We start from the raw sequence: 23,998 nt of genomic DNA, 5'->3' as shown, positions 1-23,998 counted from the left end.
GGAAGAGTGGCGAATCTCATTGGGAGAAAAAAAAGTTGGTGTGGGGGGATAAAGAAAAATTTACTGGGGTACATGATAGGGCTGATATGGCAATAAAATGATTTTGTCTGCCTCTACCATAATCATGCCCTCATGATTATGACCAATAAGCAAAGGTTATAACAGGACAGGTTTTGAATCAGTATGAAAGAAATTTCTAATAATGAGAACTGTCCAACAATGTTATTGACTAAGCATCTATCATAGCCCAGGCCCGTGGAGACAAAATCAAATAAGACAGAATTGCTATCTAGAGCAGCTCATAACGTGAAAACCTCATCCTCAAAGGGATGAAACAAAGACTAACTGACCATCTGTTAAGGATCCTGAATTAGATACTGAAGTATGTGACAACTAAAGTCTACTCTAAAATGAACATTTTAAGAGTCTGGCACCCCTACAGAGCTGACAGATAACTTTAGGGTGAGATAAAATATTCATTGAGAGTCTAGAAGATTCCAAGGAATACAATATATTTTCGAACTGTGCTCACCAAGGTCTTTTACGGTCACAAAATTATGTGTGAAGTTGGCAGCAAGTCAACCTTACCTTAGGGTTTTACTGACACCTAGTGGTTATAATCTAAAATGTTAAAAGACAACATACAATTATCACAAAAATGTTCATATTTATAAAAATCATAAACTAATATAGTGATAAAAATTCATTCATTTTGAACTCTCTTTCCAAAAAGAAGTTAAAATTGCTTAAATGGCATCTTATATCTGAAATATTTTTATCCTAAAATTTCAAACTCTTTAACACTTGATTATAAGCAAGCCTACAACGCTATTAGCTTATCTTTTCACTCATATCTTTCAGTTACAGGTTTTGAATCAGTATGAAAGACATTTCTAATAATGAGAACTGTTCAACAATGTTATTGACTAAGCATCTACCATAACTCAAGCCCAGTGGTCTGGCTTTGAATCTGCTTTCAAACTCCACCTTGTGTTGTTGCTCAGAGTGACTTCGCAGGCCATGCTCACAGCCCTCAGATGGCCTAAATGCAACGATGCCTATGCTAGAGAAGATTACATTCTACCTCTCTGATCTATTTTAGTGATATGGGAATTTATGTCAGGAATGACAATTTCTTTTTAATTCTTTTTTCCTTTCCTTTTTTTTTTTGAGACGAAGTCTTGCTCTGTTGCCAGGCTGGAGTGCAGGGGCACAATCTTGGCTCACTGCAACCCCCGCCTCCTGGGATCAAGTGATTCTCATGCCTCAGCCTCCCGAGTAGCTGGGATTATAGGCATGTGTCACCACATCCAGCTAATTTTTGTATTTTTAGTAGAGATGGGGTTTCACCATGTTGGCCAGGATGGTCTTGATCTCCTGACCTCATGATCTGCGCGCCTCGGCCTCCCAAAGTGCTGGGATTACAGGCGTTAAGCCACTGCACCCAGCCAGGAACGACAATTTCAATATATTTACTATCTGTCCTTCATTTTATTATTATTTAGCTTCTGTTAGCTCAGTGTTAGCCAAAACATCAGAAAGAAATAAAACTTATGAGAAGGGTATTAGCAAATGTGTGAAAAAGTCAAGTACTTTTTATACTCCAAAAAGTATTTGGAGCTTGTAATTCCTTCATACTGAGGGTCATAGTTGGGGAACTAGCATTTTGCATATGTTATGATGGTCCCATAACTATCCAAATGTTAATGGTACCCATTTTCTTCCATCCTGGAAGAGTTTTATGTTCCCAAACCATTTGCAAAAGTTGCTTAGTTATGAAAAGTCATCTAGACATATGGAACCTAAGTATGCTATCTTATATTTCCCATAAAATCCTTCAGGTACTTGAAGAAATTCTTCATAAACTTTGTTTCCATTTAACATTCTTTTCTCCAGATAACATATAATGTGTTATCTCCAAGCTTTCTCACAGCGACAATGCCCTAACCTCTCAATTATTTTGGTTTCTCTCTAGGATGGACTAGGATTGCAATTAAGCTTAACCCATTCAGTGTGGGGTTTATAGATATCTACTTCTTTTAATACATTGAATTAATTTATGGATTTATAGAGCATAGGTCTGGCATCTGCAAAGTGTTTAATGGACTGGATCATTCTAAAGGGGAATTAGAGGATTATGAAAGATAATCCGTCTCAAATCAATTTTAAAGTTTTTTTTTTTTTTTTTTTTGAGAAGGAGTCTCGCTCTGTCTCCCAGGATGGAGTGCAGTGACGTGATCTCGACTAACTGCAACCTCCACCTACTGGGTTCAAGTGATTCTCCTGCCTCAGCCTCCCGAGTAGCTGGGACTACAGATGCCTGCCACCACGCCTGGCTAACTTTTGTATTTTTAGTAGAGACAGGGTTTCACCATGTTGGCCATGATGGTCTTGATCTCCTGACCTTGTGATCCGCCCACCTCAGCCTCTCAAAGTGCTGGGATTACAGGCGTAAGCCACCGTGCCCGGCCCAATTTTAAGGTTTCTAAAAACTAGTTACAGATATTTTTAAATTGGTAATAACAATAATAATCAGCAATAGCCCTAATTAAAAATTTTTGGTCTTCTTGTCAAAATTAATACCTTATAAATTTTTGGGTGATCATAAAGACTGTTTAACAAGATGGAACTAGCCCTGTGATGGATAACAGGTGTGACTCTAATGTTTTAAATGCTTTTAATGCAATAATTTATTTTAAATTATTCTTTGTACCTCACAAAGACAGCAAGTTATTAGAAGAAAGTATACTATATTAGAAGTAAGGAGATTTGGGTTCCAGCTTTAGTTCTACTCCCTACTAGGCTTGTCACCTATTGCAAATCACTTAAAATCCCTGAGCTTTGGTTTCTTTATTTACATCATTTACTTCATTTAGCTCCACTGCTAGGCTGTAAAAAACATGAAGTATTCATGACTGTTCACTGCTGTATCTGCAGCCTCATTCCCAAGGCAGAGCGGGCACTCAGCTAATGTTTGCTGGCTGATCGAATTAAGGATTAGAAACTAAAAAATACAAATATTGTCATGCAAGCTTCAGAAGGTTGCCATGAGGCTTAAATGTTATAGTGAAATACCACATGGGAAAACGGGTGCATTCTTTTTAAAAGTTTTTAAATGTGGATACATTCTTGGTACCTAACTTAAAATAAATTAAGGTAAATGGGTTAATAATTATAAGTTATTTTAAATCACTACTTTTATATAAGTATTCTGAGAAAAACAGACTCAGCCAGGTGCGGTGGCTCATGCCTGTAATCCTAGCACTTTGGGAGCCCAAGGCGGGCAGATCACTTGAGCCCAAGAGTTGGAGACCAGCCTGGGCAACACAGCAAGAGCCCATCTCTACAAAAAATACAATAACTAGCCATACGTGGTGGTGCAAGCCTGTAGTCCCAGCTACCTGGAAGGCTGAGGTGAGAAGATCACCTGAGCTTGGGGGTCAAGGCTGCAGTGAGCTGTGATGGTGCTGCTGCACACCAGCCTGGGTGTCAGAGTGAGACCTTGTCTCAAAAAAATAAAAATAAGTAAAAAGAAAAATAGGCTCTATCTATCTAAAGGCTCCGAAGACTTCAGTTACTGCTTACGATTAGCAAGGCTTTGGAGAGAAAATAATCTGTGATTTTAATACTGCAGGTAAATTCTCTAACACATTCAGATTAAAAAGTCAAATGTTAATTCGCTATGCTACAGCACAGTCATAATATGTAATACCTTAACCATATTTTAAAAAGATAAGAGATGGATGCCTGCTAACCTTGAAAGATCTAAGACATTCTCTTAAGTGAAAAATAAAATATGCAAATAATGTTTATATTTATATAAAGAAAATCAAGCTATATATTTCTAGATTTTCAAATACATTTGTATAGGAGTATCTCAGAAAAGGCCTAGATGGTTCATACCTAACTGGTAACAGTGATCTGCCTTCGAGGAGGGGAGTGAGACTGTGTAAGGGCAAACAGAGATTTTTGCTTTATTGGCATTGCCTGAAATTTTTTAATAGCAGGAATGTGAAAAAATAGATGAGAGCATATTACTAATCCACTGAATTCCTTAAGCCTTACTTGAATATTGAAGCTGGTCCTTGCAGGAAGGGAGCACTGCAGCGTTCAGTAGCACAACGTTTAGGCATCCTCTCTTCTTTTTGTTTGGAGACAGAGTTTTTCTCTTGTCGCCCAAGCTGCAGTGCAATGGTGCAAACTCAGCTCACCATAACCTCCGCCCCAGGTTCAAGCGATTCTCCTGCCTCAGCCTCCCGAGTAGCTGGGATTACAGGCACACGCCACCACGCCCAGCTAATTTTGTATTTTTAGCAGAGATGGAGTTTCTCCTTGTTGGTCAGGCTGGTCTCAAACTCCCGACCTCAGGTGATCTGCCCGCCTCAGCCTCCCAAAGTGCTGGGATTACAGGTGTGAGTCACCACGCCTGGCTAGGCATTCTCTTATAGTAGGTGAAATAGTTTTCCTATAGAGAAGAAAAGCTAAATGGCTGACAGCACTGATATTGAACATTAAATATCATACGTACTAAAAAAAACTAACCCGTAAAATTAGAAGGACTAAGGAAAAATATATTTGCTGGTTACATATAATGGTAATAGAAAGCTAGTAATTAAATACAATTCTCATTAGAATTACAATGTAGCCTTTGAATATTCTATTAAATAAATGAATTCAATTAGTTTTATTTTCAAATTAGTTTTATTTTATCACATTTGATTGGCCCAGTCCATTAGACAAAAAGACATATTGACTAAATACAACATAATTTCTACAACCTGAGGGGACTCGCGCATCATTACCTGATTGCTTGCTGACTTGGCTGTTGATTGGTTTCATGACTTCGAAGCTCCCCTCCTATGACAATTCTTCCTCCTCTAAGGACTTCCTCATTGCTGATTCTTCATCCTGCTCTAATAGCTCTGTCTCTTCCAAAAACTTCCTTTCCTGGGATGACCTTCTGTCATATGTTGTTCTTTGTACATAGTCTCCATCTAAAAGCAGCCCCTGCGTCTGTGACATGCTCTGCTCCGGGAATTCAGAGGCCTCCAGTGACTCTGTCACTGCTCCAGGACCACCAGGCTCATCCTCTGGTTCTGGAGACCGATGTGTTTCTTCCTTATGCTCATACATATACAGTCTCTTTTCAACCACTTCACGGATCAACACTGAAAAGTTAAGTGTCCAGACATCATTATGATTTTCATATTATGGTATATTTTAGGAGTTATAGTGCTGACTTATAGATGATTACAAAACCTTCACGAAGCCTCATCCCTTTCCTATGTCATAACCTTTTTTTTGAAGTCAGCATACTTAACTTCACACTTAATGCATTAAATATAAATTATACTGTTTTAACAGAATATCATTTATGAAGTAAAGACAGAAGATATTAATAGATATCAAATTATAAACGAGCCAAAAATAATATTGAGGGTAGAAATTTGCACTTCTATTAATACAATTGATATACTAAAAGTTTAAGTATTAGAACTGTGAAATTAATCTTTCAATTATTCAATTTATTCTTTCTACTAAAAATTTTAGAGATGAATTTTTGGATAAAATAACTTACTGTCAAGCACTGTTCTTCCCACCATGCTATATTCCATGGTTTTTTCAACTTCATTCATTAGCCATGGAAGAAATCCTATCTCAATATCTGTAATAAAAGAATTCATTGATTTTTATGTATCATCAGAGGAATAATGTGCTTTTCTCCTAATGTAATAGACTCATCAACATTAGTTTCTTAATATAAAATGTTAAGTAGACTCATACAGCATAACTTGCCATATTCCTTATATATGTTCTGGTCAGTTTCCTTTCTGTTGCATAAGTGATTTTTGTTTTTTTTGAGAGAGTCTCGCTCTGTCGCCCAGGCTGGAGTGCAGTGGCACGATCTCCGCTTACTGCAACCTCTGCTTCCCGGGTTCAAGTGATTCCTCTGCCTCAGCCTTCTGAGTAGCTGGGACTACAGGCGCACGCCACTACGCCTGGCGAATTTTTGTATTTTTAGTAGAGACGGGGTTTCACCATGTTGGCCAGGATGGTCTCAATCTCCTGACCTCGTGACCCACTTGCCTTGGCCTCCCAAAGTGCTAGGATTACAGGTGTGAGCCACCGCACCTGTCCCAATATTTTAAGAACTATGAGGCCTTCTTTGGAGTCAAGGCATTTGGAGGTTCCTTCATAGGTGCAATCTGTGATGGATCAGGGAGGCAGGGGGAGGATGTGGGTTTGGGAGAACTCCAATCCAAATGCAATGCAAATCTGGAATTGAGCAATGCCAGTAAAAGAAAGTCTCCACCTGAAGCCCAGGGCCTAATGGAAGGAAGCTGATCAGACTCAGAGAATGCAGGTGAGAGGGCATTTGAGGAGGCAGCCATCTAGAAATAGGTCAGAAACTAGGTGTTTCCATCAGTATTAAGTTTGTTCAAACTGAAATCCACTGTGTAAGCATTTTAAAAATATGATCTATTACAATATACATTTTAAAGTTTCAAAATAGCATTTTTTGGGGCAGGCATCTAATTTTATTTTTTAATAGGATGAAATGGAGAGTGTGACAGAATATTATATTCACTACTATAAATAATTTTAATCTCAGGTATGAATTTCATTTGCAAGCTTTTATATGATCTATAACTTACTTTTTTGGCAATCAGTGATAGAAAAAAGGCTACTGGTCTCTTTGGCTAACAGAGTCCAAGCTAGAGCCCAGGACAGCAGGATGGTAGCCGAGAATGAACACTGGACTTGGAGTCTGAGTTCCAAGTCAGTTTGAGGCCTAATACTTCCACTGCCTGAGGAGTTGGGAGCAAGGCATTCAACTTCTCTGAGCTTCAGTTTCTATTTCCGAAAAAATGGGAATTCTATCTGACCTGCCTGTCCTACAGGGTTATTGGGAGTATCAAATGATATCACCTATGAAAAATACTATGTATATTAATAATATTTGTCTGTGATCCCACCTCTTTGTATTGAATTGAATATGTAATCAGTGAAAATTAACATTACTAACATGTGTCCCAAAATACTACTGCCCAACAAAATAGGAGCTGTACACCAAGCACGGTGGATGTACGTGCTTTTCACCCTGAGGAAGGTGGGCGGTGGTGAGGACATGCAACTCTTCCTTTCCACTGGCTGAGCAGCTAGGACCGCGGACTTTGAGGGGATACAGACAGACAGCTATCAGGCTATTGGTTCCCTAATGGCAGAGATCAGGGATCCTTCTTTTTCTCCAATACCAAACATCGCCTGGAACAGGGTAAGAGCCTAATTAAACGAATAAATGACCTTGATAGTTGCCCTCAAAGGGTTTTTGATTGGAATAAGTCAACTGAGAAAAAGTTAATAACAACTACTTACGCACACATAGGACTTTACATTTTACACGTTTCATATATCTTATGACTTAACTCCTAAATAATCCTCATTTCAGGTTGGGCACAGTGGCTCACGCCTATAATCCCAGCCCTTTGGGAGGCCAAGGCAAGCAGATCACGTGAGGTCAGGACTAGCCTGGTCAACATGGCGAAACCCTGTCTCTACTAAAAAACACAAAAATTAGCTGGGCGTGGTAGCAGGTGCCTGTAATCCCAGCTACTCGGGAGGCCGAGGCAGGGAGAATTGCTTGAACTTGGGAGGCGGAGGTTGCAGTGAGCCAAGATCGCGCCACTGTACTCCAGCCTGGACAAAAGAGTGAGAATCCGTCTCAAAAAAAAAAAAAAAAAAAAATCCTCATTTCACACATGGAGAAACTGGAGGTCATCAAGCTAGCTAATGATAAAGCTGCAACCCAAACTCAAGTTTTCAATACCAAGTCCATATTTCTTTCTACTATACAAATGTTGCTTCTCAATAAACAAACACTAATATCCTTAAATCAAGATCTTCAAAATACACATCTCATTAACAACTGTACTTACTTTGAACAACTAAAATAGACTTTGTATTAGAAATAGAAAGATTCCAATTCAAAATAAAAATGGACACAACATAAATTTGAACCATTAAGAGGATGCTTATTACAACAGAATTAATCTAACAAAAATATCTACAAACCTCTTTCAATGGGATCATAAAAGTAGCCACTATCCCTGAGGCTGCCAAAAACAGACGGGAGAAGGTCAGCCAGGTAACGCTGTGCAAATGCTCGGGCGGCGATTTTTTGTGATGTCTCATTGTGCTTGTGCACCATTTCCCACTGCTGTTTCTTACGCCGTTCCTGCCAAAACAACATAGGTGGTTATTTAGCTCTTATGCCCTCCCCAAGTACTGAATCTAGTGAAGTTAATAAGTAGAGAATGCAGATTTATCAAAAAATGGGCAGCGAGGTGTTTATCTATTAAAGGTCCATATTTTTCATCAAAATTTTAACAAATTTCAACAGCTAGTGGGTACTGAATTCAGGAAGTTATAAAAGATGGAATTTAAGGTAAAAATCTCACTATTCATTTCAAGTAAAATAATTTTAAGACATACATGCTTGACAGTATAGATGGTAGCAAAAAGATAATCACCACTATATGTATTTTAAAATAATATTATCATGAAATATTACTGGTAAGAAAAATTACCAGTGGGCCAGTGAATGAGTTCATTTGTAACAATTCCCTGAATTTGTAAAGCTGAATGGTTCTGAAGATTATGAAAGCCTCTTATTTTTTGCTGTTGCTTCCTTTAGACCATGTAATATTTATAAAGCTGATGAACCCTGTTCTCTACTCTCATGTGGAAGTGGGAGCATTAATATCTTTTCTAATTAAATCTATATTTAAACTCTAAACAAATATAAATCTAGGTGATTCCTGTATCCAGTTTTCCATAATATATTTCCAAATAGTGAATAAATAAATATTTTTTGGTAAAGATTTTATGACTCATTTCAACAAAGTTTATTTTGTCACAATTTATTTTATATTTGTAAATAAAGTCTTAGTTTTGCACAATCCTTATTGTAAGCCCTATGCTCTTTACACAACTAAGTATTCATCTTGGAATTAAAGTCCATTTGATAGGCATTGAGTAGGATTTCCCAACAATTACGCTATTTTTCATAGCATAGTAAGTTAGGCCCCTTGGGAATTTTTTCTGAACTGTTTCAGATATTAAGATACTACTTTATAATTGTTCATCAGTATACAACAAAGGCTGACAGTTATTGCCAGAACCAGAAAGACTATCTATTCTAGTGCTTCCTAACTGTAGGCTACTGGCACATTTAAAAAACTGGATTGTAAACCTTTCCTTATTGAAGATTCTAAAAATCCTGAATCTGAAAAATATTCTATAAGAACCCAAATCACTCTGGTGTGTCACTAAGGGTATAAAGGAGGGCCTGGTCACCAAAAAAAAAGAATCAGAATTCTATCCAGATGCCCTGCTTCTTACCCACGGTCTCTCTCCAATACACTCACTTTTTCCTTCCTTCCATCTTTCTGCCACTAACTTACGGCAAACCAACATACGTCTTTCTTTCTTTAGCACTGCTGATATTTAAGAGTCTTCAACTGGGACACATGTAACCTAGGAACTTTCACTTTATTTAGAAACTTTTGGAAACTCACTTTAGGTATATTTATGTAAGCTGGAGTTTAAAAGATGGAATTCAGTCCACGAAAGATCTCTGATCTATAGAAGGGACCTGAGCAAAAATATTATAGATCTTTTTCTAATATATTCCCAAGGATCTTTAGTTTTATGATATATCATCACATGTAATTTTGAACATAATATGCTAACTAGCCAAAAGACTGCCTAAGAAAGAAAAATACAATTATATATACTTTTTCTTCTCGGTGTCGCCTCTCTTGCTCTTCAAGTCGTTGAACTTCAGCACGTTCACTATTCCGTAGTTCTTCATACTCACGCTGACTGGCCCGCAGGTTAGCCAGCTCTTCTTCTTCCATTACTTCCAGAAGAGACTGCTCAATTATCTTCCCCACCAAAACTTCTAACACTGGTTTAACTTCAAGATCAAAGTCAAAGAGCTTAAACATACAAAAGAAAGCAAACTTAAAATTTTAATTACGAATCGAATGCTCAACAAAAATATAATGAATAGCAATAACAAGATATTACTTATTAAGTGTCTCCTGTGTGCCAGACACTGTGCTGGTGCTTTATTTATGGTTCCTAATCCTCAAAATCAACAACATTTTGTTTATAGGCAAAAATCTGTTAAGTCAAAGTTATGAAAAAAATGTATGCATTCATCAAAATGAACCCTGACACTGAAGAGGAATATCCTTGTCTGTCTTATTCTTTGCCTTCTCTGTTTGATATTTATTTATTTATTTATTTATTTATTTATTTATTTATTTATTTATTTTTGAGACGGAGTCTTGCTCTGTCGCCCAGGCTGGAGTGCAGTATCCGGATCTCAGCTCACTGCAAGCTCCGCCTCCCGGGTTCACGCCATTCTCCTGCCTTGGCCTCCCGAGTAGCTGGGACTACAGGCGCCCGCCACCTCGCCTGGCTAGTTTTTTTTGTATTTTTTAGTAGAGACAGGGTTTCACCATGTTAGCCAGGATGGTCTCGATCTCCTGACCTTGTGATCCGCACGTCTCGGCCTCCCAAAGTGCTGGGATTACAGGCTTGAGCCACCGCACCCGGCCGTTGATTTTTATTTATTTTTAAATAACAGTTTGATGAACGAACGAATAAGAATAATAGATATTTTGGTGATTCATTGCTAGGATTTCTAGGCAAATATAACTTTCAGATAGCTTCTGAAGATTTATTTTATTTCCCAATTTCAATGACAGTTCTTTCAATTTCCCCCAAGTGTTAAAACTCATTTAGGTCATTATGAACATAATCATTGCCTTCTCTTCTTAATTTCATAAACAGGCCCATTTATGCATTCCACACTGATAGAAAAATGTAATTATTAAATTTTTTTTTAGCCGGGCGCGGTGGCTCAAGCCTGTAATCCCAGCACTTTGGGAGGCCGAGACGGACGGATCACGAGGTCAGGAGATCGAGAGCATCCTGGCTAACACGGTGAAACCCCGTCTCTACTAAAAAGTACAAAAAACTAGCCGGGCGAGGTGGCGGGCGCCTGTAGTCCCAGCTACTCCGGAGGCTGAGGCAGGAGAATGGCGTAAACCCGGGAGGAGGAGCTTGCGGTGAGCAGAGATCCGGCCACTGCACTCCAGCCTGGGTGACAGAGCCAGACTCCATCTCAAAAAAAAAAAAAAAAAAAAATTTTTTTTAAATGAGAGAGTTTCTTTACAAAAGTTATATAATCCACAAGCAACTAATTGTGGAATCTTTTATACCAGGGATATTATTTTTCCTTATTTAGTACAAATCTATCTTATATACATACATTAAGCAAGCATATAAACAAACAAAAATCAAATGTGGAAATATTCTAAAAATATTTTAAATGATTTTGTTTTTAATTGGCAAAGAAATCAGAACATGGTATTTTAAAACATTTCTGAGTACTATATGATAAAACCATTATAGATAATATCTGGAAAGAAATCCAAGAAGTAGAATCTGATTGTGAAGTGGCTCTTGTTCATATTAAGCATTATCTACACCTAACTTTACCTCACTTATAAAGATTATAGAGGGAACCCACAGGATATACTGTACCTCTCCTTCTAGTATCTGGGTGGCCACATCTTTGCCAGTTTTGGCAGGAATAAAGAGTGGTGTTGGTGGTCTGTCCAAAAATGCATCTGTTTGGCATTCCATATCAACTTCTATTATGCGATCAGCAATTTCTTCAAGGTATAATTCTAAGAAGAATCATCATATACATTGAGTTTAAAATTCTGGTCTAAGGCCAGGCACAGTAGTTTATGCCCATAATCCCAGCACTTTAGGAGGCCGAGGAGGGTGCATTACTTGAGGCCAGGAGTTTGAGACCAGCCTGTCCAACATGGCGAAACCCCATGTCTACAAAAAATACAAAAATTAGCTCGGTGTGGTGGTGCGTACCTGTGGTCCCAGTCACTTGGGAGGCTGAGGTGGGAGAATTGCTTGAACCTGGGAGGTGGAGGTTGCAGTGATCCAAGATCATGTCACCGTATTGCAGCCTGGGCAACACAGTGAGACTCTGTCTCTAAGAAAAAAAGTTCTGGTCTATTTCAAGCATATATGCGTATTTGAAATTTTAGCTCCTTCAAAACATATTTAAATGAATCAGAAAATAAGTATTAGAATAAAAGTGTTCAAATATGGGGCTTACTTCACATACTGAACTAAGAGTTTTTAAATATTTGGAAGACCACAGATAGAGTTAGTCAGGCTAGAACATTTACTGAATGTCTAGAAAGCACTGAGCTTTGTATTTGAAAATGGAACTGAAGACGAACATGAGACCGTAGATGTGTATAAGATGCAGAGTACAACAGTGGATAAAAAGTCAGTAATAACACATATATATTTGAGTCCTAAGATAGTAAACATATAAAGATTTGAAAATTCCTGGATATTTAAAAAAATCATGTACCAAGTCACCAGGTTATTTGATGTTCCCTCTACACTACACATTATAAACAGATGGATGAAAACAAATCTCATGTTAGGGGTAATTTATATGAGGCAGGGGTAACGTGGTATCAAGCAAAGAACATGAGCACTAGAGTCAGATGTTGGGCACAGGACTTGGCCAAGTCATGTCCTCCCTGGGCCTCAGTTTCTTCATCTGGAAAATGGGCTATAACTACCCGTCACACAGAATCTTTGTAATAATGAAGGAAATACACAGATAAAGGACCTGGTTCAGTCTCTGAGGAAATATCCATATATTTCCTGGTTATATAATAGCTGGTTGCTATTATATCACTTAATATTCTGATGGTATAAACATGAAAACTTAGCTCTTTGGCTAATGACAGCCATACACACATTCTAGACTTGGCGTAAAGGCAAGTGTTAAAGCATGGAATGGTCCCTTTTGCCTTTACCATGCAGAAATAATCCTGATGGATCCACTCACCATCTTGGAAGGGTACAAAGTGAACCTTAAGTAGTGACAGTGGTCCAAGGAAAACACCAAGCACTGTCTGATGACCAAGATTCTGTCAACAATACAGCTAGACCCTATAGGACCAGGTAAACCTCTACAGCTGAGGACAGCAAGACAAGCACGCAAATCCTGACACCTGCCTCAGGGGTGCCTGTGTGGCCCTGGGGAATGTGCACAGCGACAGAACCGGAGGACAGAGGAGGCTGGTGTGAGAGGCAGATGACTCAGATGGGAGTGGGTTTATTCCTCTCAAAAGACAAAATGATAAAATAGAATTATATTGCTCTCCTTTCCTATAAGTCCTAATGAAAAGAACAGTGATTCATGTTGGGCTACGAGAAAGAATCCCAGTTTGAGAACAGAATATGTGGAAAAGGGATCCTAAGACAGAATTTGTTTGGTCACAAAATTCTTTTATTTATTTATTTGTTGCCCAGGCTGAGTGCAGTGGTGTGATCATAGCTTACTGCAGCCTTGAAATCCTGGGCACATATAATCCTCCTGCTTTAGCCTACTGGGTAGTTGGAATTACAGGCATATACCACCATGCTCGACCAATCTTAAAATGTTTTTGTAGAGATGGGGTCTTGGTATGTTGTCCTGGCTGGTCTCGAACCCGTGGGCTCAAGTGATCCTCCTGCCTTGCCTCCCAAAGTGCTGGGATTACAGATGTGAGCCACTACGCTTGGCCAAAATTCTTTTTTTTTTTTTTTTTGAACCCCATCCCACACTTCCAGTCATATCTACTAAGATAATAGTATACAGTCTATGTATTTCTTTCTCTTTTTTTTTTTTTTTTTTTTTTGAGATGGACTTTAGCTCTTGTCGCCCAGGCTGGAGTGCAACAGTGCAATCTCGGCTCACTGCAACCTCCACCTCCCGGGTTCAAGTGATTCTCCTGCCTCAGCCTCCCAAGTAGCTGGGATTACAGGTGACTACCACCATGCCCAGCTAATTTTTTGTATATTTAGTAGAGACGGGGTATTTCACCACATTGGCCAGGCTGGTTTCAAACTCCTGACCTCAGGCGATCTGCCCGCCTCAGTCTCCCCAAGTGCTGGGATTACAGGTGTGAGCCAGCACACCCAACCTAGTCTATGTATTTCTTTAATAAATGAACTTCCCTACCATGTTACTGGGGAAGTATCAGCACAGGAGAGGCATAAATAATACAAAGGCCAAACACAAATGAACTGACAGACAACTGAGTAAACCAAGAGGACACAATGCCAAGGGCACAGTCACACACCTGTTTGCACATCGACGTGCTTTCTGCCTTCCACAGGTTCAGGTGTTTGTGGTCTGAGCTGCTCTTGGGCTTGTTTTCTGGCAAGAGCCCTCTTCTTAGCCTCCCATTGTCTCTGAAGCTCTAGAGAATCAGGCTGTCCGAGCTAACAGTGATAGAAAATACTTCTAGAATTTAGAAAATATTTATTAAAGCATACAAGAACTGCCATTCCAAAAGCAATTCCTGGGTAGTATAAAGGCATTTATCACAATGTTTCCTGATTATCAGTAACTTCATTAAAATTGCATTAGTATTTTGTCAGATAATTACAAAGATGTTTGACAAAGCATAAAAGTAACTTCAAAGTATGGCTGTTAACTGGTATACATGGGTGCACAATCCTATCTATATATTTACAAAAATAATAAAAACATTTCCTTTTTAATTCATTTGTTGACCTGCTGATCATTCAGGAGCATGCTGTTTAATTTCCATGTATTTTTGTAGCTTCCAAGGTTCCTCTTATTATTGATTTCTAGTTTTACTTCATTGTGATCAGCAAAGATACTTGATAGAATTTCTACTTTTTTGAATTTGTGCAGACATGTTTTGTGGCCTAAGATATGGTCTATTCTGAAGAATGATCCATGTGCTGAAGAAAAAAATGTGTCCTCTGCAGAGGATGGATAAAATGTTCTATAGATATCAGTTAGTCCTAATAGGTCTAGTGTGAAGTTTAACACCAATTTTCTTTTCTTTCTTTCTCTTTTTTTTCCTTTCTGTTTGGATTATCTATTCATTACTGAGAATGGGTTGTTGAAATCTCCTACTATTATTGCATTGCAGTCTATTTCTCCCTTTAGATCCATTCATGTTTGCTTTACATAATTGGGAGCTCTGGTGTTGGGTGCATATTTATCATTGTTACATCCTCTGGCTGAATGGATCACTTTATGATTACAGAGTGACTATATTTCTTTTTACAGTCTTTGACTTGTAGTTTATCTGATGTAAGTATACTCATGTTCTTTTTTGGTTTCTAGTTGCATGGAAAATCTTTTTCCATCCCTTTACTTTCAGTCTATGTGTGTCTCTGTAGGTGAAGTGGGTTTCTTGTAGGAGCATACAGTTGGGTCTCGTTTCTTTATCCAATCAGCTATTCTATGCCTTTTAATTGGAGAACCAAGTCCTCATACATTCAGTGTTATTATTGATAAAGCAAGGACTTCCTACTACCATTTTGTTGCTTATTTTCTGGTTGTTTTGTATCTCCTTCCTTCTTTATTGTCTGTCTTTTTGTTAAGTGACATTATCTGGTAGTATATTTTAGTTTGTTGCTTTTAATTTTTGGTGAATCCACTACAGATTTTTGCATTGTGGTTACCATGAGGCTTACAAAAAACATAGATATAGCAAGTTGTTTGCAGAGACTTATCTTAGATCACAAAGAACAGAAGCAAAGAAAAAATATTCTATACTTTAACTCCATTCCCCCACATACTAACTTTCAGTTGCCTCATTGCACGTTTTGTTTTGTTTTTTTTTTTTTTTTGAGACCAAGTCTGCACTGTCGCCCAGGCTGGAGTGCAGTGGCATGATTACCTACCTCTTAACAGGTTGCTGCAGCTATTACTGTTTTTGATAGTTGTCTTTTGGGCCTCATAGTAGAATTATGAGTGGACTGCATACTACAGTTATAGTATGAGAGTATTCTAGGTTTGTCTATGTACTTAATTGACCCAGTAAGTTTCATACCTTCAAATGTTTTCTTTTGGCACATTAGTGTTTTTTTTTGTTGTTCAGGCTGAAGAATTTCCTTTAACGTTTCTTGTAAGATGAGCGTGGTGGTGCTGAATTTGCTCAGCTCTTATTTGTCTAGGAAAGACTATCTCTCCTTCATTTTTGAGGGATAATTTTGTGGACACAATATTCTTAGATGATTTTTTTTCTTTCAGCACTTTGAAAATGTCACCCCAGTCCCTCCTGGTCATCTCACTCCCTCCTGGCCTGTACAGTTTCCATTGAGAAGTCTGCTGCCAGATGGATTGGAGATACTTCATGTATGTTATTTGCTTCTTTTCTCTTGCTGCTTTTGGGATTCTTTTTTTGTCCTTGACCTTTGAGAGCTTGATTATTCTATGGGGTATTATTTGGGGTGAAACAGTTTGGTATTCTCTGACCTTCCTGTACCTGGATATCTATCTCTTTCTCAAGTTTTGGAAAGTTTTCTGTTAGTATTTCTTAAAACAAGCTTACTACTCCTTACTCTTACTCAATTCCCTCTTGAACACAGGTAATTCTTAGCTTTGATCTTTTGGGGTAATTTTCTATATCTTATAAGCAGTCTTTGTTTTTTCTCATTCTTTTCTCTCCTCAGACTGTTTATTTTCAAATAGTCTGTCTTTGTCTTCATGTTCACTGATTCTTTCCTCTGCTTGATTCATTCTGTTGTTGAAAGCCTCTAATACATTTTTCAGTTCAACAAATGTATTACTCAGCTCCAAGATTTCTGCTTGATTTTTAAAAATTATTTCAATTTCCTTGTTAAATTTCTCTAACAAATTTCTAAATTGCTTTTCTGTGTTATCTTAGATGTCACCAAATTTCCTTAAGACTGCTATTTTGAATTTTTGGTCAGAGAGCTCACATCCTGCCATCTCATTAGTGCCAGTTACTGATTCCTTGCTTTGTCCCTTCAGGTAGGTAGGTCGTGGTTCCTCGTTTGCTGTTGTTTCATGTGGATGTATGTCTATGTCTCTGCACTGAAGGATTATTTAGTCCAGTCTTCTCTGTCTGGCTTGTTTTTGCTTTTTATTGGATATATTTTCTTAGAAATCCTTTCCCCCCCCCCCCCCCCTTTTTTGAGACAGAGTCTCACTCTGTCACCCTGGCTGGAATGCACTGGTGTGATCTTGGCTCACTGCAACCTCTGCCTCCTGGGTTCAAGCAGTTCTCCTGACTCAGCCTCTCAAGTAGCTGGGATTACAGGTACCTGCCACCACATCTGGCTAATTTTTGTATTTTTAGTAGACATGGGGTTTCATCATATTGGTCAGGTTGGTCTCGAACTAATGACCTCAAGCGATCTGCCTGCCTCGGCCTCCCAAAGTGCTGGGATTACAGGCATGAGACACTGTGCCCTGCCAGAGATCCTTTATCACTAGATTGCTGCCTCCTTTTTGGCTCTAGGTGGTGCCTTAAGGCCAGGTTCACCTGGCTCTAGTAAATGATCAGAGCACTGCCCATCCTGAATGTGGGAGGTCCCAAAGGGGATACACTGGTAGTGGGACTGGCTAGGGGTCTGTGCCCAGGGGACCGGTACAATGTTATCTCCTACAGTGTGGTGCTGCTGAGCAGCCACTCTCATTTGGTGTTTCCTTTGGTTGAGTTATACAGCGGAGTGTCCAGGGCTGGGGATGGTAGTCTCACCTCCCCATTTTGTCTTTGGCTGTACTCAGGGGTATTTCTCTTCAGGAACTCATGATGCTTCTTGTGGGTTGAATTTTCTGCCAGGGAACCCAACATGGTAGGGAAACTAGTTGTCCACCTTGATCTTTTTCCAGTGCAGAAATCACAAGTCAGAGATAAATCCTTGTGATGGTTAATACTGAGTGTCAACTTTGGACTGGATTGAAGGATACCAAGTACTGATCCTACGTGTGTCTCAGGGTGTTGCCAAAAGAGACTATCATCTGAGTCAGTAGGCTTGGAAAGGCAGACCCACTCTTAACCTGGGTAGGCACAATCTAATCAGCTGCCAGAGTGGCTAGAATATAAGCAGGCAGAAAAATGTGAAAAGAGAGACTGGCCTAGCCTCCCAGCCTACATCTTTCTCCTGTGCTGGATGCTTTCTGCCCTCGATCATTGAACTCCAAGTTCTTCAGTTTTGGAACCTGGACTAGCTCTCCTTGCTCCTCAGCCTGCAGATGGCCTATTGCAGGACCTTGTGATTGTGTGAGTTAATACTTAATAAATTCTACTGCATATATATATATCTGTTCCATTAGTTCTGTCCCTCTAGAGAACCCTAATACAATCCTCCACATCCTTAGTGCCAGGCAGACTAGGAGAGATACTGTAGACATGAAGATCTGATTCTCCTACCATCTCCTTGGAGCTTTTTCACTTTTCTGTAGTCCTGGGAAGTGCCTCCTCCTTCTACTTGACCTCTAGAATATTGCTGGTGGTAATCTCGGCACTGTACAATTGTTCTTGATTTTCTTTTGCAGGGGGAGTGAAGCCAGCCTGCTTCTATGCTGCCATGTTGGAACTCCTGAAAAATATTTTCACTGGATTAGAATTAGAGTTTGATAGTTCTTTCCTTTAAGGACTTGGAAAATATTGTGCCACTTTCTTGTCTCCATGTTTTAGGTAAGAAATCCACTGCCATTTAAATCATCGATCTCCTTTAGCTAATGCGTAATTTCTTTCTGGCTGATTTCAAAATGTTTTGTTTTTAATTTTCAAAAGTTAGATCTTGATTTGTCTCGGGTAGATTTGTCTGGGTTTATCCTCTTCGGGGGAGTCACTTGGTTTCTTGGATCTGTAGGCCTTTTGCCTACAGATTCAAGATTTCTATCTCCTAGTTTTCCTCCTCTCCTTCTAGGATTCCAACAACATGAATATAAATCTTTGTGATTGTTCTTCAGCTCTCTCAGGCTTTTTATTTATTTATTTGGTCTATTTTCTCTCTGTTCAGCTGGATAACTTCCATTCTTCATTGATTTTTCTTCAAGTTCACTGATTGTTTCCTGTGTCATTTCCAATGTACTACTGAGTCCATCCAGTGAGTTTTTTATTTTAGTTATTGTATTTTTCAGTTCTATAAGTTTCCATTTGGTTCACTTTATCTTGTATTTCTTTGCTAAGATTTTTTTTTGTTTCAAGAGTGTCTACAATTGTCCACTTTTCATTGAAACATGTTTGTTGCTTTAAAATCCTTGTCAGGTAATTCCCACATCTGAGTCATCTTGGTTTTGTCATTTCTTGATTGTCTTTTCTTGTGCATGTTGTGACTGTCCTGATTCTTGTATGAGTGATTTTGGTTTGTATCCTGGCTATTTTGGGTATTATATTTTAAGACTTTGGATCCTATTTAATTTTTCAGTAGAAAGTCACCCTTTTTGTTTAGTGAACAAGCCTGCGTGGGGTCAGAAGTTCAACTTCCTGCTGGGCCCCACTGTCACCACCTCAACAAAAGCAGAGGGTCAACCTGTACCAACACATAGGTGCCAGGCGGGGGTGGTAGTTCAGCTCCTTTCTAGGCTCTGTTGACACTGGTGGTGGTGTCTGGAGAGTGCAGCATTGACTAGTACTGCCTCATACCACCTTGTTACTGCCAGATAGGACTGCAATTCAGCTACCCATTGGATTTGTTGGCACCACCCCAGAAAGAGTGGGGCACTGACTTGTGCCATCTCCTACTACCTCACTGGTACTGGGTGAAGGTGAAAGTCCAGCTTCCTGCTGCACCCTTGTTGATACCACCTCAGTGGGAGAAGCAGGGAATCCCTGGAGGTTCTAATGGAAGAGATCCAGGATAGGGTTGAAGCGTATATACATACATACATACATATATATATATATGTTTAATAAGTTAACCATTGCTTCAGACTAATAGATGTTCCCCAACTTATGTGGTTTATGACTTTTCAGCTTTATGACAATACAAAAGTATCCACAGAGAATGTACTTTGAATACTCATACAACCATTCTATTTTTTACTTTAATATTTAATAAATTATATGAGATATTCAACACTTTATTATAAAATAGACTTTGTGTTAGATGATTTTTCCCAACTGTAGGCTAATGTAAGTATTCTGAGCACTTCTTTTTTTGAGACAGGGTCTCATTCCGGGAACATACCTTAGGTGGATTCTTCACATGCCTCATTTGACATTCAACAACATTCTCTCTAATGTGGACTGAATGTTATTATTCATCTTTAACTTCTTTTTAATCACTTATTTCTTGATACTCCCTGCCTCAGACTCCGATTCAGGCACACTGAGCTTCCCTCAATTCCTTAACATTCTAGGTTGTGTTTTTGTTTTTGTTTTTTGAGACAGGGTTTCCCTCTGTCACCCAGGCTGGAGTGCAGTGGTGTGATCACAGCTCACTGCAGCCTTGTCCTCCTGGGTTCAATCAATCCTTCTGCCTCAGCATCCCAAGTAGTTGGGACTGCAGGTGCGTGCCACCATGCCCAGCTAATTTTTGTGGGTTTTTTTTTTTTTTTTGGTAGAGACAGGGTTTCATCACTTTGCCCAGGCTGGTCTCAAGCACCTGGGCTCAAGCGATCTGCCCACGTTGGCCTCCCAAAGTGCTGGGATTATAGGCGTGAGCCACCATACTTGGCCTCTGAGCATATTTAAGGTAGGCTATGCTATGCTATGGTGTGTTTGGCAGGTTTGGTGTTTTAAATCCATTTTTAACGTTCAGTGAGTTTATTGGGACATAACCTCATCCTAAGTAGAGGAGTATCTCTATCACCATCTTGTATTAGGCACTTATATGTCATATACAGTTTAGAGATTCACCTGTATTTCATTTCTGTGCCAAGAACTCACCACCCTTAATATCATACCATGTCTTACTCATCTCTGTATCCTAGGTACCCATAACAGGACCTAAAAGTCAATAAATATCTGTTGAGTGAATTAAAGAAGCAGAATTCAGACTTTTTGATTAAATAATGATAATTGTATTAGAGTATGAGATAATCTAAACAAACCTAGATGCAATCAACAAGGGCTACTCAAAACGTGGGCCTCTGGCTAGTGTGTCTATAAACTATTTGAACTGGTCTGTAACAATTTAAGTATAGAAATTGAGAGTAAAAGTCTAGAAATGTTTAGAATGGCAGAGTTCTGTTGAATCTAATGAAAAATTGGGGCTTTTCTTTTTTTTTTTAGTTAATTCTTTTTTTGTGGTAAAATACACATAATGTAAAATTTATCACCTTAACTATTTTTAAGTATAAAATTCAGTGGTATTAATCACATTCACATTGTTCTATCACTGTCACCATCCTCTATCTCCGGAACTCTTTTCCCCTTGCAAAACTGAAACTCTACACTCATTAAACAATAACTCCTTCCCTGGCCCCATCATCCCCCAGCTCCTGGAAACTCACTGGGCTTCCATTTGTACGTCTTTTTTAAAACTTCATTTTTATAGTAATTCATCTTTATTTTATGAATGTTTTAGCCTGCAATGGATTAGAAATTAACACAAAGAAACTGATCCTTCCCCACAGATAATGTGAGAACACAGTGTTAGACTATTCAAACTTAACTTACCAGTGGCCCTGTCTGGAGTGCATAAGTGTTGCCTCGAATTACCCTTCTGTCATACATTATGTTTCCATAACGCATAGGTTCTTCATCTCTGTAAAACAGAAAATTCTGTAGAACCATTTTAATAGAGTATTGGTATCTATGAAGTAACTCATTTTCAATAGGATCTAGACTAAAATAAATATATTTTAAGAAAATAAATTTCTGTTTTAGTGTGGTCCATAAAATAAGGAGGTAAATGGATACAATTTATGTAATGCTTACTATATGCCAGGTTCTTCATGTACATTATTTATTTATTATTCACAATAAGCTGCCAAGTTGGGAATTATGATTCCTTTTTCAGAAGGGGAAACAGACTCAGGAATCTGCCCAAGGTCACCTTGCTAGTAAGTGGCAGGGCTAGATTTAGATTGTAAATCTGTATGACTTTAGTAAATATGAAAATGGCCCACTTGAAAAGGGGCCTTCTTTAAAGGACTGAAAAAAGCTTGATTCAAAGATTGAAAAGTTACAGTAATAAAAAAATGAGGCTTAAAAATTAAGTCAATTTTCTAATTGTTCTTTAAACCCAAACGTATTTTTTAAAGTTACTGTTGAAAATGTTAATAAAATTTTTCAGCCTGGCCAACATGGTGAAACATCATCTCTACTAAATATACAAAATTAGCCAGACCTGGTGGCCTGCACCTGTAATCCCAGCTGCTCCGGTGCCTGAGGCATGAGAATGGTTTCAGCCCGGGAGGCAGAGGTTGCCGTGAGCTGAGATCAGGCTACTGAACTCCAGCCTGGGAGACAGAGAGAGACTTTGTCTCAAAAAATAAATAGATAAATAAATAAAATAAAATATTGATTTCAGGGATCAGAATGATTGCTAGTAAAAAATACAAAAACACAGTTGATATTTTCATTCAAAGTTATTTAAATGGTATATTTTTATAGCTAAGAAACTAAACATTGCCCTACACCAACAACACTATTCTATGGGAAATGATTCTGAGTGGGGTATAAGTTGCTTTTTTGTCATATATTGAAGCCACAATTGAACATTCTAACATGTTTCATTGCTTGTAGTAATTGATCTCTGGGCAGTGCTAGGCCCAGTTGACCACTCCTTCACTGAAGCATTCTCTTTCCTAGGCCTCTGTGTTACCACCATAATCTTCTGATTGTTTTTCTACTACTTCTCTAATGCCTTTTTCTTAGCCTTTGTTTGCAGTTCCTCCCATACTGGAGGATTTCCTCCAGGCTCAGCCTTCTCTTGTCCTTAGTCGACCTCATCCATTTTCAAGACTTCAGTTATAATCCATATACCTAAAACTCCCAATTTTTATTTAGCCAAGAACTCTTCTCTCAACTCTAGGCATATCCAGTTGCCCAACGACATCTCACTATGTTATCTGGAAGGCAACCTCAAAATTGAACTAATGCATAATGGAGTTATAAAACCAACTTCACAGCACTGTGGATTAAGTAAGAAAACGTATTTGAATGTCCCCAGTAAGGTGCTCAGCACGTAGCTGGCCCTCAATACACACTGGTACAATTCAAACTTTGTGAAATGAGCTGATTCGTGTACCTGTTAAGGACCACGGCAGCAACTCAGTATCACTAAAAGTTAGCTGGTGCCCAATCCATGCCCCTTCCTGCTTCACTCCTCCACACCACGGGAGATTCCTTAGGGCAGAACTTTTATTTCGGCAGAGTGCAGCCAAGGGAAGACAGCATAAGTAGCTTTTGCCAGGGCGAAGGGGCCAGACCCCGGCCCGGGGATGGGGTGCAAGTATGGACCACACAGGGGCTGGCCTGGTCACTCACGGCTGCGTCAGGCTGTCCCGGTAACGGCTGCGCTGGCAGGGCAGTGCTCGGGGCCGGCTGGTGTAGGTGTAGGTGCTCGGGGCCCGAGAGGAGCCATCAGTCAGCGCCGAAGTCATGTCTGGGGGCAGACTGCCTCGCTTTCGGTGGAGCTTGGCTTTGACGCAGGTGGGCGCTAAGGTGTCGTGGGACCCCGAGAGATGTAAGTAGTGCCAAGGGCAAGGATTCCCCGACGCGAGAAGCGACAACAAGGGAAGCGGGCGGGACGGGAGGTTAGCAGCGTAGGAGGTGGGCGCTACACTGGGCTCGCTCCCAGCACCACAGAGACCAGCTGCAGCGGCCGCATCGGTTGCCCAGCAACCCGGCGTTCTGAGCTGGAACTCCCGACACTTCCGGCCCGCGGGTTTCCGGGGAAGGACTGCGGCGCAAGGCTCTTCCGGCTCTTGACTCCGCCCAGCCGCGCCCTCCGGGTAGGTGCGCCTGCGCTTTGGGAGGCTCCTGGCTAGGGAGGCGGCCTTGGCTGACTTGACCGTCTTCCTTGAGGCCTGCGGGGTAATGGTGGCTGTCCTTGGCCCCGCTCTGGGATGTGGTTTTGTAGGGCTGGTGTTGGCGCCATTCTCGCCCACGTGCTCCTGCTCTTCCAGGGCGTCCTTGGC

The 23,998-nt window shown here is 39.6% G+C and overlaps 1 protein-coding gene across 4 annotated transcripts; it reads right to left on the bottom strand.

The window, feature by feature from the left end:
* Window positions 1–744: 744 nt before the first annotated feature.
* Window positions 745–23,964, bottom strand: RSPH3 (radial spoke head 3). 4 transcript variants are annotated; one of them, XR_012094996.1, is made up of 9 exons: window positions 23,346–23,964; window positions 21,531–21,618; window positions 14,250–14,391; window positions 11,620–11,765; window positions 9,798–10,001; window positions 8,074–8,236; window positions 5,579–5,665; window positions 4,803–5,168; window positions 746–4,465 (listed from the first exon to the last, which is right to left on the bottom strand). XR_012094996.1 is itself a non-coding variant. In XM_038001165.2 (8 exons), exons 1-8 carry the CDS (start codon window positions 23,459–23,461, stop codon window positions 4,858–4,860), a joined length of 1,257 nt encoding a protein of 418 aa, XP_037857093.2. In that variant the 5' UTR covers window positions 23,462–23,964; the 3' UTR covers window positions 745–4,857. The 4 variants fall into 4 exon arrangements, 3 of the variants coding, with proteins under 3 accessions (XP_037857093.2, XP_037857096.2, XP_037857094.2); XM_038001165.2 differs by having other exon boundaries at window positions 745–5,168; XM_038001168.2 differs by lacking the exon at window positions 746–4,465 and having other exon boundaries at window positions 4,699–5,168; window positions 21,531–21,635; window positions 23,107–23,458.
* Between the last annotated feature and the right edge of the window lie 34 nt (window positions 23,965–23,998).

Source organism: Chlorocebus sabaeus, chromosome 13, assembly GCF_047675955.1.
Source record: "Chlorocebus sabaeus isolate Y175 chromosome 13, mChlSab1.0.hap1, whole genome shotgun sequence".
NCBI classification, from domain to species: Eukaryota; Metazoa; Chordata; class Mammalia; order Primates; family Cercopithecidae; genus Chlorocebus; species Chlorocebus sabaeus.
The sequence above is the reverse complement of the archived record's forward strand: the minus strand, read 5'-3'. Positions and strand labels throughout refer to the sequence as shown.